We start from the raw sequence: 13,537 nt of genomic DNA, 5'->3' as shown, positions 1-13,537 counted from the left end.
GGGTCAATACGCATTATCTTTGTACACAGTACCTGGACAGCCGCCCCTTCCCACCCCCCCCCCCGATCCATGCCCATATACATGTGCTTTTTCACCGCTGAGATGGTGAAGAAAGCTATTGACAGGATGAGGACTGGGAGAGCATATGATCATGATGGCTTAGTCGCTGAGCATTTCATGCATGCCAAAGACCTACTAGCAGAGCTTCTAGCAGTTATGTTTAACCGTCCCATGTGTGAGGGCCTACAGGACACTTGGAGCTTATCTACGATCGTACCTATCTTCAAGTTAGGAGACCCCATGGAGCCTCGGAATTATCGCACTATCATGATTGGACACACACTGGCACGGTTGTATGCATCCATTCTTGAGCAACAGCTGAGTAGATGGACAGAGAGGGAAGGAATGCGTACAGCCGGGCAGGCAGGGTTCAGAAGAGGCTTCTCTACTCTTGACCATATCTTGACACTCAGGGCCATCATCGAGGAGGGTAGATCTCATGGGAGATGGATCTATTGTAGCTTTGTGGACTTCCGCAAAGCTTTTGACACAGTACCAAGAGCAAGATTGATGCACAGATTACACGAAATGGGAGTACCCACAGAGCTCATTTGGGGGATCATGGCATTATACAGATCAATAGTAGGGTATGTACGCACCCCTGAGGGACTTTCTACACCGGTTCACTCCACTATTGGGGTGAAGCAGGGTTGCCTGCTCTCTCCTACTTTTTTCGGTATGTATGTGGATGAGGTTTCTGACTACATTGAGAGCGATGGTGATAGAGGTGCACAGTTGGCAGGGACATGGATTCCACTTTTGTTATATGCTGATGATGTAGTGTTGATCTCCGAATCCCGGAGGGAATGCAACGTCAATTGGATGCTTTGCATAGGTTTGCCCACCAAAGTGGTTTGTCTGTCAACCTTGGTAAAACCAAGGTTATGGTGTTTAATACCATACCACAGTGGATCAGGAGGTCAGCATCTACATTCACATACGGCCAGGAGACTGTGGAGTACACAGATGCTTACACTTACCTTGGAGTGGTTTTTAGCGGACATGCATTCTCACTCAGAAGAGCAGCAGAGACCAGACTGACTAGAGCCCACGCAGCACTGGTTAGATTAGAGAAGATGTGTTCGCAGGTTCAGTTTCAGGAGCCCCAGACGAAGCTCTGGCTCTTTGACACTTTGGTGGCTTCAGCATTGCTCTATGGAGCTGAGATATGGGGACCTTCATTGGATCACCACGGGAGGCCGGGTCGCACAGATGGATGACGGAACATGGAGAAACCTCTCGTCTCTATGATCTCACGGCTCATTAGAGCCAAGGCATCAGTACCACGGGCCATTATCCGAGCAGAGATAGCGGCCCCCCCACTAGTGGTGGAGGCGCTCACTAGATCAGTCTCCTTCATAAACCGCACATGGGAACTTCCCAGAGACAGATATGCTCACATAGCACTTGAGTCCTCTCAACAGTTAGCCATACAAGGAGATACAACATGCTGTTTACGGGGAGATGGCATCATGATTTTAGGCGCATGGGTTCAGCATAGACAGGCTGCCACCATTCCAGTACTCATTGGATGCGCCATCTCTCACTCTTACACAGTCAGAGATCACCAAGCTCATCCGCCAAGACCTGACCCAGCTAGACACCAGGAGGACATGGATACAGCCAGCACAACAATTGGGCACGAAGATGGCTTTCTACGGAAACCACCTTCTCCAGCTTACGGAAGATGGTTTTGTGACGAGACCCAAATACATGGACACCCACTTGTCTCATGGGATGCGCTGTGCTATTGGCCAGTTACGCACATCTTCTCACCAGTTGCGGATTGAGACTGGGAGATACAACGGAGTACCAACAGAGGCCAGGACATGCCCCTTGTGTGATATGGAGCCTGAGACAAAGCTGCATTATATATGCCGCTGCCCCGTCTACTACGAGATACGAGGCCGCTTCCATTGCTTGTTCAGAGAGGGTTTTGGACCACTCTCAAGAGTCATGGGATACGAAGATCAGAGATGCCTGGGTTTGTGTCTTGCTCGAGCTGCGCAGACACATAGATAGCCTGATGAATGGCGAGGCTAGACAGTCTCAAAGACGGATCACAGTCTTCTTCAGAGCAGACACGGGACAGCCGCAAGAGCCACTCCCACAACAGAGCTCCCCCTCGTCTCACACCAGAGGCACACTGATAGACCGAGCGATTGAACTGGGAAATCCAGGCAACCACGAATGCGGAGGACTACACAGCATCGACGGAGGCTACGTCAGAAGATTCAGAGCACGTTGGCCAGGCACGCACGACGCCGCCCGGTCAGACTACTAACCATGGAGGAGATTGATGAGATCCGCCAACGACCGATGCTAGATCTCCTGTGATTCAGCTATCCCAGCAAGCCACCCATTTTTGCTTAGTTTTTGCTTAGTTCACATCGACCAATCTAGGATTCCATAGTATATATATATATCTTTGGTTTGTACTGTTGTTATTTTGTTACTCTACTTTGTATCAGATCCACCACCTTGTAACTCTCTGGTCTCATAGGTCACTATGGCCTTTAAGACGTTAATATAACATTTCATTTTATTTCATTTCTCTCTCAACCTCAGCACTAAAGGACACGGGCCATTTAATGAAGCCCAAGTGGTGGGATCCACGGCAACGAAGCTAGGACACGAAGATCGAGACGCGCGCAGCCGTAGGATGCCGGGGTAAACTAGGACACGAAAAAGTAAACTTGGACAAGTAGGGGGGCCTGTCCAAGTTTATTTATCATTATATGGTTTGCCCATATGTCAACTTCCCCGTCGCGGGCGTAGCGGTTAGTACATTGGGCTCTCATGGTGGTGGCGAGGGTTCGAGTCTCCGTGCCCACGATGGGCGTCTATTTTCTACCACCCTCAATCCTCCTCGAGATCCCCCCTTTCAACCTGCACCGCCGATCCCATCTCTTTCTACCCGTGCCCTTTAGTGTTGTGGCTCTCCCAACCTCGAACTCATTTTGAATTGGATCTATGCTTGCACTTAGCTTTGTGACACGTGTGAAGTGGAGTCACTTTGCCATTATAGAATAAATATATAAACATAGATAATAAGTATGGAAGTACAAATAGATTGTGTCTGGTTAGAGCCAGGCATAGGGGAATCGCTCTTTCAAGGATTATCACAGTAACACTAATATTGGTTCTGCAAGGTTGCCTCGCGCAATGTAGACATGTTCTAAGTTGGACGTGGGCAGTGTTTGGCCTTGCAAAAGCTACAACATATATTGGCCATTGCAGCTGAAAAGGGCCCATCTCCCTCACCCTCTGCTACCCACCTCTCTTGAAATGTCGAAACGCCCCCCACATCTCCGCCAATTCAAGCCTCTAAAAGCAAATCAAAAGAAATAGGCGAAGTACAAAAGACCTTGCTTTGACTATTCTACAACGGTAGATGGAGTAGGGAATGGACACTTACGTGTCCATTCCTCATAATACCTGCGACCCCTTGGCGACCAGTAGAGGCCGGGAGCCATTGGGGATCAGTCCATTCACGATCGTCAAAGGTCCAGGGGAGGGGGGCAAACAGAGGCAACACGATTTGTTAAGGGAGGAGGATTAGGTGCACTCAGTCGCGCAGACGTCTCTGATCAGTCGTATTGTTCACATGATTGCGCAGTGCTGGAGAATCTGCATTACGCATGCTGAGGAGGCAACACCTCATCACTTTCCCTGTGCTAACTTGCTGCAGTTGATTGCAGCTCATTGAAGGACTTTCCGGATGCTGAGGTGGCAGAAATTCCGCCTACTGAGGTGGCGGGTGCTGGTGAAAAGCAAGCCGTCGACGGTGTTTTTTCCTTCCGTATGCTGAGCTGGGTGCCATCCGTCGGCTGCAGCTCCCAATTCCGCCAGGGACTGGCCTGCTCCATCTCAACATTCCATCGTTTACCCTGGCAAACCCTCTTACATACTCTGCATCGCTCGTTGCAGAACACGATGGACCATTGCTGGTTGGCTGGGGAGGACCGGTACACAGGTGCTTTATTTGGCCGCTGAAAAAAGCTGACACGTGCAATTAGGTGTTGACACGCAGACTGCACGCCCCTGTGCTGATATTGTCAGCCGGCTGAGAGTTCGTCATGTGCTCACTGCATGAGCGAGGTGGGAGTCCGGACCGAAGCTGCTTCTGTATGCTGAGCTGGAGCCTGCTTTTACGCTTTGCCAGGTTAGCCTTGGATTTAAGCCTTCAGCTCGCAGCTCGTGCCACGTGGTAGGGCTCTACGTGCTCTACTGGCGCCTGGGCAATGGGCATGTCCTTCGATAGAGATAATGTTGCCAAATGCTACGTACAAAAGGCGTAGTCAAAAAGCCAACATGTCTACAACGTGGTAAAGCTTTGTTTTGTTTTCGGAGTCGGGCAGGGCAAGCCCGGCCGCTCCCCTTAAAAGTGGACAAGAAGAACGACCAGGACTATGTCTACAACGTGGTAAAGCCCACATGCAGCTTGATTTTATTTTATTTTTTCTGGGCACGAGTCTAAGATGTAGTTGCTGTGCACATCAGATCCCAGCCGTTGGCAGAACTCGTAAATCTGACGGTTGGTTATGAGGTTACGTGGAGGGTTGTGAGGCCTTATATTACAAAAACGCCTTAGGCCAACAAATGGTTTGAAATCTTATTTCAGACGTTTTGTTACTATGTGTAGTTTTTTTCTAAGTTCTTATCTTTTTGCTTACACGTACACAAAATGGTTGTAATTAAAAGTTTCTCAGCTTACTGTCGTGCCACTTGAAAAATTCAATAACATGTTGATTCGGAGCAAGAAATATGAGGAAAATTTAAAATAAAGTAGAAAAGTGACAGACAGCTCAAATTTCTGAAATTTCCTCCTCAAAAATGGAGACAGGTTTTTATTATATGGCTAAAGAAATAATTTTTCCCACAGCCACTGGTGGTAAGTAATGCCATGCTTCGCTCAAAACAAGGATCGCTCGATGAATGGAAACAGTCAATCAGACATATCAATGGGAAAAAGAAAAGTGGGGGGGGGGGAGCACCACATAGCTGCCAATGGCCAGGGGTTGAATTCAAACCACACTGATAAGAACATTTATTTTTATGCAGAAACATATATACATATATAAAGTCAATAGGGAGAGTTACAACCCATGAGGTCAAATATTGGTGATTTCAACTCCGGGTGCAACGGCTTATGGCTGAAGATTTGTATAAAGAATAAACTAATCAAAAAAGGCAAAAGCCAGAGAGGCAACTTTTCCCACCATCTGGCAAATGGGCTGATTTGTGTCCTCTTGGGTCATAACAAAACAGGCTTTTTGATTTTTGGGCTGATTGGTTCTTTCCTAAAAAGAAGCAAGAAGCTAATGGTTGGCTATGACTTACAAACCCTCTTCAGGCAATGGATTGTCAAGAGACTTTGGTAGAAATGGTCCGAATAAAGGTATAACCGCAACAAGCGCAAATAGAGACAGCAACGCAAACACCATCCACATGCCTGATAAATGCCATGGTCACATTGTAAGAATCACCCACCAGACGTCCTTCTCTCTTTTATTTGTACCAGTCTGAACTATTTTGTCTTTTCCGATAGACAGAAGACATACACACATGTATACTTGATTTGTCTCATTGGCCAACTTCGGCCTCACATAGACGTTAAAAATCTCTCTCTCTCTCTCTCTCTCTCTCTCTCTCTCTCTCTCTCTCTCTCTCTCTCTCTCTCTCTCACACACACACACACATTTACACGATAAAAGAGGAGGTAAATAAATGGCCAACCTGGAAGAAAAGCCGCGTCAATCCTTGCCTGACCCAATGAAAATCTGTCCACAAAACCCAATATTAATCGAAGACACCAAAATCTGCTCACCAAAGAAGTAGGTTTTTTTTTTTAGGCATGTTAAAACATGCCTTAAAGGAGAAGAAAGAGGTATAAATTTTTGAATGTTTTTCTTTAGTTTGTGAATGGTTCCCTTCATTTAAGCCTTAAGGGCCGTATGACTTCCTTCTCAACACTTTGCTTTAAAATGTCTTTTTTTATCTAGGGTCTCAAGACTTCCTTTTCCACTTTTTGTTTTAAAATGCCAACATGATATGGAATCATATAATATTTTTGTTTTGAGTCGTCATATGAAATCATGCAATTCTAGCACCCTTTCTCTCACCCCCGTGTTCACCAAAAATATTTCATTTGAGGCAAGAGTGCCCAAGATAGATAAACATACAAAAATGTTGATCTCAAATAATGTGCAATATAATACAACAAGGCTATTTCTTGGTCTTCAAATTCTCAAATCTCCTAACATATACATTTCTATGATCCAAGAGGGGGAGAATTTTCCTCACATTTTGTCATTAATAGAACAAGAAGAATCTCACCTCTGTCTGAGCTAAAAGAATATCCTTTGGAACCTTAGCAAGACCTGGTGAAACCACCCGGGGAATGGCAACCGGCATGAAATGACATTCCTTGTTACGATACTCACGTCTGAAACATGGAATGGGGATTCATAACGGCAGGTTGGAATGGGAGCAGGGAACGGAGACCTGAAAATGGCCATTCCCTGTAACTATGGTTGAAACTGATGGTATGGCTATTGACGAAGATCTCAAGGTGGATCCTGAATAGAAGAATCTCTATGCGTGTGAAGCTGCATCACCCAAGGAGCCTGTCGCCTAAGCCTCCTTTTCTTTGCTTCTCTCTTTCAAACTCTCTCTACGACTGATCTTCGTGTATCTCTAGACTCTTGTGGGGTCTACTCTCCCTCCTCGACGTCTGCTCTGGACGCTCCACCCGCTGTGTACATCCAGTTGCTCTACCATAAACAAAACAAAGTCCAAGAAGCCCAACAAAAAAAAGGCTCTGAAGAATCTTCTAGATTGTATCATAAAATGAGAGATCAATCGAGAAGGATTCTTCATGAGAGATGTGAAGAATAACCAAAAGATTTGTCCAAGTTCAAGGGATTTTGTACAAGAGCTTGACTAGCTTGATCAGATGTCTTGAATTGAACCTTAAAACAACCTCTCCCTTAGGCAGCATTTTTGTATGACTGCTTTTTTGTCACATTTCCCTAAGCTCTCACATGCCTTCTCTTCACTTCGCTTAAATTGAAGGAGAACAGCCATGATTATAATACGGCTTCAAGATAAAGAAGCTGTAAATGTTCAACAACCTAACAGCAGCTAGACAGCTTCCGTGTTGAAAAGCAATGAAAGAATAAATTATATGAGCAGAGAAGTATTACATTTGCCTAAGATACCCCCTTGCATTTAAACACATCTCCATTTGCTAAGTGACAAGGACCTCAAGACGTGTAAAACAAAGAGAACAAGTTTACTCACATCAATCCTGCTGTTGCTGGTCCGATAGCCTTAAAAAGTGACATGATGCTTGTTGAGACTCCATTGGCAACTCCACGCTGTGCAGCAATCTGGTTTGGTTTCAAACAATCACAATCGAATCACGATGGTTTGTACATAGCACAAAGTTTGACATGATGCTATGAAGGGTCAAATGTTAAGGCAAACAAAAACAAAAACAACTAGAATCAATGCTACAAAAAGAGAGAGCGCACCAATTGCGCTATATTGTAAATCTATAATTATACCTGGATGGGGGTGAGAGGATATAATGGCCCATTTTCCATTCTTGCTGTTCGTATTAAGGCACAAGGTAAAACCGACAACACAAGGGCTAGTCTCACAGTCTCACCATCTACTTCAACCTAATGTCTGACCCCTCATATGGCTTCTTGTGGGCAGCTTTTTGGCTTTCTGGTCTGGTGGTGAATGTTCTTGCATCTAACTTTTGGCATCCTCTCCTCAAATCTAAATTACTCACCCTCTAGTCGAAAGTGCCATACTCGTTGATAAATAACCCAACATTTCTACAATGACAGCAAGGGCATAGCAACCTCCTCAATGGCATCAAAAGGTGCTCCTCTTTGGCTAATATCATCATGCAAAGAATTCTATAAAATTTCTTTGTATTGGCTCCAATTTACAGGCACAGATACAAGACTTAGAGCAGCATGCAGAGGAATTTATTCCTGAAAGGCTAGCCCAATTCTCGCAGACTGGTGTAATGTTTGCCCAATTCTTTCAATTATTACAAATAGCAAAAGAAAAGATCAAAAAGACACTGCGAGCTACAGTTTTGTGCCACACAAATGCTAGATACAAGGAAGACCATAAACGATACATACAACAGAATTGTTGATGAGTATAGATGATCCTACAACCACGCTTGCCTGCACAAAGTAGAATAATCAGAGAGAAAGAAATTATGGTCACTGCTTTGAGCATACATAATATGTAGAATTCAATAAGGTCTTCAAGTGGCATCACTTAGAACGCATTCCAATTGAAGTCATCTAATATTCCATGTCACTACTTTTTGGCTTATACAAAAACCACTGATCTTGCTTGTATGGTCAACCATACCAACACCTAGGTATGCAACTCCATATGCAGCATCTTAATCTACAAGGTTTGTTTCCTCTTTGAAAAAATGGAAAAGAACGTGTTAAAAGACAAAGCTGACCTTCAGATTAAGTCCACAAGATGCACTTTGTATAAATCAGACCTGAAATTGTGTGGTTCATATTCAGCTATACTCGTATCATTTAGGTAAAACAATGTACGTATCTGGCCCTAAGCATTGCATAGTAAAGATAGCAAGGGTATTTCTTGTAACAACATGGTTTGCTAACCATTCTTCCTTTAGTGGATTTGAAACAAGACAACCAAGGGAACCTTGATTTTCAAGGATTAATTCCGTGGCAAAGCACCTACTACAACTAGGAAAATTATGCGTTAAGGCGATAGCAAGAAATGAAACACAATTGGTGTCAAAGTCGACGATGCGGAAGCGTGGAGCACACGGGAGAAAACACCACAGAGAGAGAGAGAGAGAGAGAGAGAGAGAGAGAGAGAGAGAGAGAGAGAGAGAGAGAGAGAAATGAAATGAAATGTTATATTGACGTCTTCAAAAGGCCAAAGTGACGTATGAGACCAGAAAGTTACAATGTGGTGGATCTGATACAAAGTCAAAGTAACAAGATGACAAAAATGAAATGACAAATGTCACAATAAAATACTATGGAGGGAGAGAGAGAGAGAGAGAGAGAGAGAGAGAGAGAGAGAGAGAGAAGAAGAAGAAGAAGAAGAGTATTTTAACGTCGTAGGAAACTATCCCAAGAGACCTTAAAGATCTATCCGACGAGGAGAGTTGAGAGAGAGAGAGAGAGACAGAGACAGAGAGAGATGAAATGGAATGTTATATTAATGTCTTCAAAAGGCCAAAGTGACCTATGAGACCAGAACGTTACAATGTGGTGGATTTGATACAAAGTCAGAGTAACAAAATAAAAATACTATGGAATCCTAAACTGGTAGGTGTGAACTAAACAACTAGCTAGGATAGCGAAATCACAAGAGATCCAGCATCGGTTGCTGACGGATCTCATCAATCTCCTCCATGGTCAGCAGTCTGATCGAGCGTCGTGCATGTCGAGCGAAAGTGATCCGAATCCTCTGATGTAGCCTCCGTCGATGCTGTGTAGTCCTCCGCAGTCGTGGGCGTCTAGATCTCCCCAACTCGGTCGCTCGGTCGATCAATGTGCCTCTCGTGTGAGGCGACAAGCTCTGCTGTGGTAGTAACTCCTCCAGGTGTCCAGTGAAGTCTGTGATGTGTCTTTGAGACTGGCTAGCCTCTCCTCTCATCAGGCTCTCTCTGTGTCTTCGCAGTTCGAGCAGAAAGAAACCCAAGCATCTTTGATCCTCGTACCTCATGACTTTGAAGAGTGGTCCAAAGCCATCTCTGAACAAGCAGTGGAAGCGGCCTCGTATCTCGTAGTAGACGGGGCAGTGGCATGTGTAGTGCAACTCTGACTAAGGCTCCATGTCACACAGGGAGCATGTCCTGGCCTCTGCTAGTACTCCATTGTATCTCCCAGTCTCGATCCGCAGCTTGTGTGCAGATGTGCGTATCTGGCCAATAGCACATCATATCCCATGAGACAAGTGAGTGTCCATGTATATGGGCCTCGTCACAAAACCGTACTCTGTAAGCTGGAAAAGATGCTCTTTGTAGAAAGACATCTTCATGCCGAACTCTTGTGTTGGCTGTATCCATGTCCTCCTGGTGTCTAGCTTAGTCAGGTCCTGGCAGATGAGCCTAGTGATCTCGGACTCTGTAAGAGTCAGAGAGGGTGCATCGAGTGAGTATTGAAAGAGAGAAAAAATGAAATGAAATGTTATATTAACGTCTTCAAAAGCCAAAGTGACCTATGAGACCAGAAAGTTACAATGTGGTGGATGTGATACAAAGTCAGAGTAACAAGATAACAAAATGACAGAATGACAAAATAAAATACTATGGAATCCTAAACTGCTAGGTGTGAACTAAGCAATCCCAGCTAGATCACAAGAGATCCAGCATCGGTCGCTTGCGAATCTCATCAATCTCCTCCATGGTCAGGAGAGAGAGAGAGAGAGAGAGAGAGAGAGAGAGAGAGAGAGAGAGAGAGAGATGTACTGCTAAACCAACCAATTGGGTAATGAATTAGTGATTATACAATGGGGGAAAGGTGTTTCTTATATAATACTAGCTTGGGGGGCCTTGAGTACCCCCCTTAATAAATTGCCCTACCCAATACTTTGACAAATAAATACCTAAATCCAAAATAAATATTGAGATGACATTGGGCCATTCACTTGAGATGTTATAACTTTAACACCCTCTCTGCAGCTCATAGTGGACATATGTAGGAAAACCAAGTTGATGAAGAAGCTACCATGGACACCCCAGCAAAGGATCCTTTCCATTGGAAACACCTTGGTTATGCAACCTCCAACTTTTTACCTTAGAAGAATGACATCTTGAGCACCGTTTGCCTCCTAGAAAAATTGAACTGTAGACCACACTACCTCCAAGAATCCCCATTCGTGAACTATGAACACATCACATCCAAACATTCCTAAACAATGAACTTTGAAACACATCCTGTCCATAATCCGACACCAATTAATTAATGCACTCATCCATAGTGCTTTTATACGTCGCGTTGATTCCTTGTCAAATGCATGTGCCTTGAACTCCGACCAACGGGTTGAAACACTGATAAATTGAACTCCAACACATGGGTCCAAATCATTTGCAAAGAGCATTGTTTGCCCTCTCAGCCTCACCCTAGCTAAATCTATTTGCGACAACCGCCACCTCACTATAAATCTGGCGTCGTGACCATTGTGGCCGCCACCACAGGTGCCATGCCGATCTCCTCTGTCAAATCCTTATCCTCTGGGGGTTCACCGTTCAATACCCCGTTATATAACGTGCGTTCATGTGGTATCTAAAAACCCCCTCTTTTAACACGTTTGAATGAATAAAGTGATCCTTTATTTTAGGGAAATTTTTCAGCATTGAATATAAAAACCCCTTATTTTTAAATATCTCTGTTAAATTGTCTAAAATTTTTGCATTTTAAGACCCCTCCTATCGAACTCACGTTATACATTAACATGATTACATAGTGCACCCACCGAGTCCTTATCGCCATTATCTCTGTCTAGCTTGCCTTTGCCTTTGCCTTTGTCCTCTTGTGAGTTCCTACATCGTCCTCATCAAGCGTGCCTTTGCCTCTGTCCTCTAGAGAACTCATGCATTTGTCTTTGGCTTCAGAATCCAGATCCAAATAGATTGACAGCTTCCTTGAGAACTTCGCTCGTGCATAGGCCGCTGACTGTGTTGGTTGATCCACTTCCCATGGCCGACAGTTAGTGTTGGTCGTTGGTACTTAAGCAATGGGGTACCACCTTGTGGTTCTAGCCTTGGCAAGCCGTGGACCATCTCTTTGCACTCCAATCTCCTAGCCAAGGCGTCTCTATACATTGAGGGGAAGCCCACCACTGCCTGCCGCAAGAGCTGCTTCCACAGACTTTGATGGATTAGTGCTTTAGAACGCTCAAGGAAGCCATCGTTGCCTTGTAAGGACACGCATCCTACGGGCAACGCCACCGGCACGGCCGGACAGTGTGTTTTTTATGCTCAGCGACTTTTGCGTTGCATGTGATTTGCGCCTTGCGGAATTTGTAGCGCTTCGCGTCTTGTTCTTCGTAAGCACACCTTTGTTGATTCTTCACAAAAACTCGTCGTTTTTGTGCAGGCTTTTGTTCACTTGTGAAGATTTTTTCTTGAAGAAAAAGGAATTTTAGAAGAAAACTTGTCTTTCTCTAAGGAGTGAAAAGGAAGAATGAAACTACTTCCTTGAAGTTTCTAGCTTTCCTTTCCTTCTACCTTTCTTTGTCAACTCAAGTATGCTATCTATCCTTGTTATATACAACAAGTCTCAATAGCTTGGATGGTAGGGTGTTGGCCTCTTACTCTCATGGGGTGGGTTCAACCCCCCTCCATGTAAGGGTTTAGAGGGCCTTCCTACGCGTTCAGCCAACAGAGCCTCGGTGCCATAGAGTTACCGGTCAAGTTTGCCTTGAAAGCAAAAGACGCTGCCTTGGATGGCGGACATGGGCGGCTGTTGCTGCTCGCTGTCTGTTCTCTCGTGTTGCACACAGAACGTTGTGCCTGTTTTTTGTTTTTTTTTTTCAGAGTCGGGTAGGGCACGCCCGGTCGCTCTCCTCATACACCAAAAAAATATACAAAAAGAACGACCAGGACTATGCACCCAAAAACCGAAGGCAGACGCTTTTGTCACTAGTTTCCTCTAGACTACGAGAGTTCAGAATTATCTACACTCTTAGGGCCATGACTAATCTCTTGAGAGACCACTTCGCCACTTGGATTTGGGTTACCAGCGACCAAGTACCTCTATTCAGAGGCCCAGGTACTGCGGGACTTGCTTCGATCTTCCCTTTGGAGTTGCCTCCTCCAGGTAACTTATCGCTCATCTCACTAAACTGCCTTTGAAACCCGACGGTTTTCCCCTAGGAAATGCCATACCCGCTTGGAAGGGCGTAGGCTCACAGGTGGCGTCCGTTGAGGTTGGTGGTGTCTCCTGTTTGCACATCCCAACCCCTTTTAGGTGAAGTTGACCCCCCTCCGGGGGGGAATGGCACTTGGGCGCTCTTGTAGCTCATATGACTTCGCTTGGGGAGAATTACGTCATTTCCCCCGGAATGGATCGGATTCAAAATAACAGCATAGGAAGGGGAGCATTATCTCCCCATCCGCCTATGCAGAGCACCCAAATACCGGGGTACAACTTCACTGAGGAACTTCGCCACAGGCACGTGCCCCGCGGTTCCGTCCCTCGAGTGCGGATCACGGCGTACCCAGAAGGGCATCCGCTTCCCGTGAGCCTCCTCACCAAGGAGGATAACGGTCCTTTCTTCAGGTTCCAACGAAGGGTCGATTACGTTGAAGGTGGAGTTGAATCGGTTTAGCCAGCGCCCCCTCGCTTCATCTACCGCCGAACAGCTCATCAGCAAATGCGAAAGTGAACGACCCTCTAACTGGGAGCACAGCGTGCAAATGCTGTGTCCGCGCATGTAACTA

The 13,537-nt window shown here is 45.3% G+C and overlaps 1 protein-coding gene across 5 annotated transcripts in view; it reads right to left on the bottom strand.

Moving 5' to 3' along the window:
- Positions 1-5,098: 5,098 nt before the first annotated feature.
- LOC147424228 (protein ZINC INDUCED FACILITATOR-LIKE 1-like) overlaps positions 5,099-13,537 on the bottom strand; it is an 88,874-nt gene continuing 80,435 nt past the window's right edge. For 3 of the 5 annotated variants that reach the window (XM_086500952.1, XM_086500950.1, XM_086500953.1), the window contains 4 exons: positions 8,229-8,273; positions 7,366-7,454; positions 5,800-5,843; positions 5,099-5,515 (listed from right to left, as the gene is read on the bottom strand). In XM_086500952.1, coding sequence (XP_086357078.1) covers positions 5,400-5,515; positions 5,800-5,843; positions 7,366-7,454; positions 8,229-8,273 — 294 coding nt within the window. In that variant the 3' untranslated portion in view covers positions 5,099-5,399. Of the gene's footprint in view, positions 5,516-5,799; positions 5,844-7,365; positions 7,455-8,228; positions 8,274-8,566; positions 8,609-13,537 lie in introns of those variants that run through there. The other 2 variants (XM_086500951.1, XR_015186526.1) reach the window with 2 other exon arrangements.

Source organism: Adiantum capillus-veneris, chromosome 26 (genome assembly GCF_014529385.1).
Source record: "Adiantum capillus-veneris isolate H3 chromosome 26, ASM1452938v2, whole genome shotgun sequence".
Taxonomy (NCBI): Eukaryota; Viridiplantae; Streptophyta; class Polypodiopsida; order Polypodiales; family Pteridaceae; genus Adiantum; species Adiantum capillus-veneris.
The sequence above is the reverse complement of the archived record's forward strand: the minus strand, read 5'-3'. Positions and strand labels throughout refer to the sequence as shown.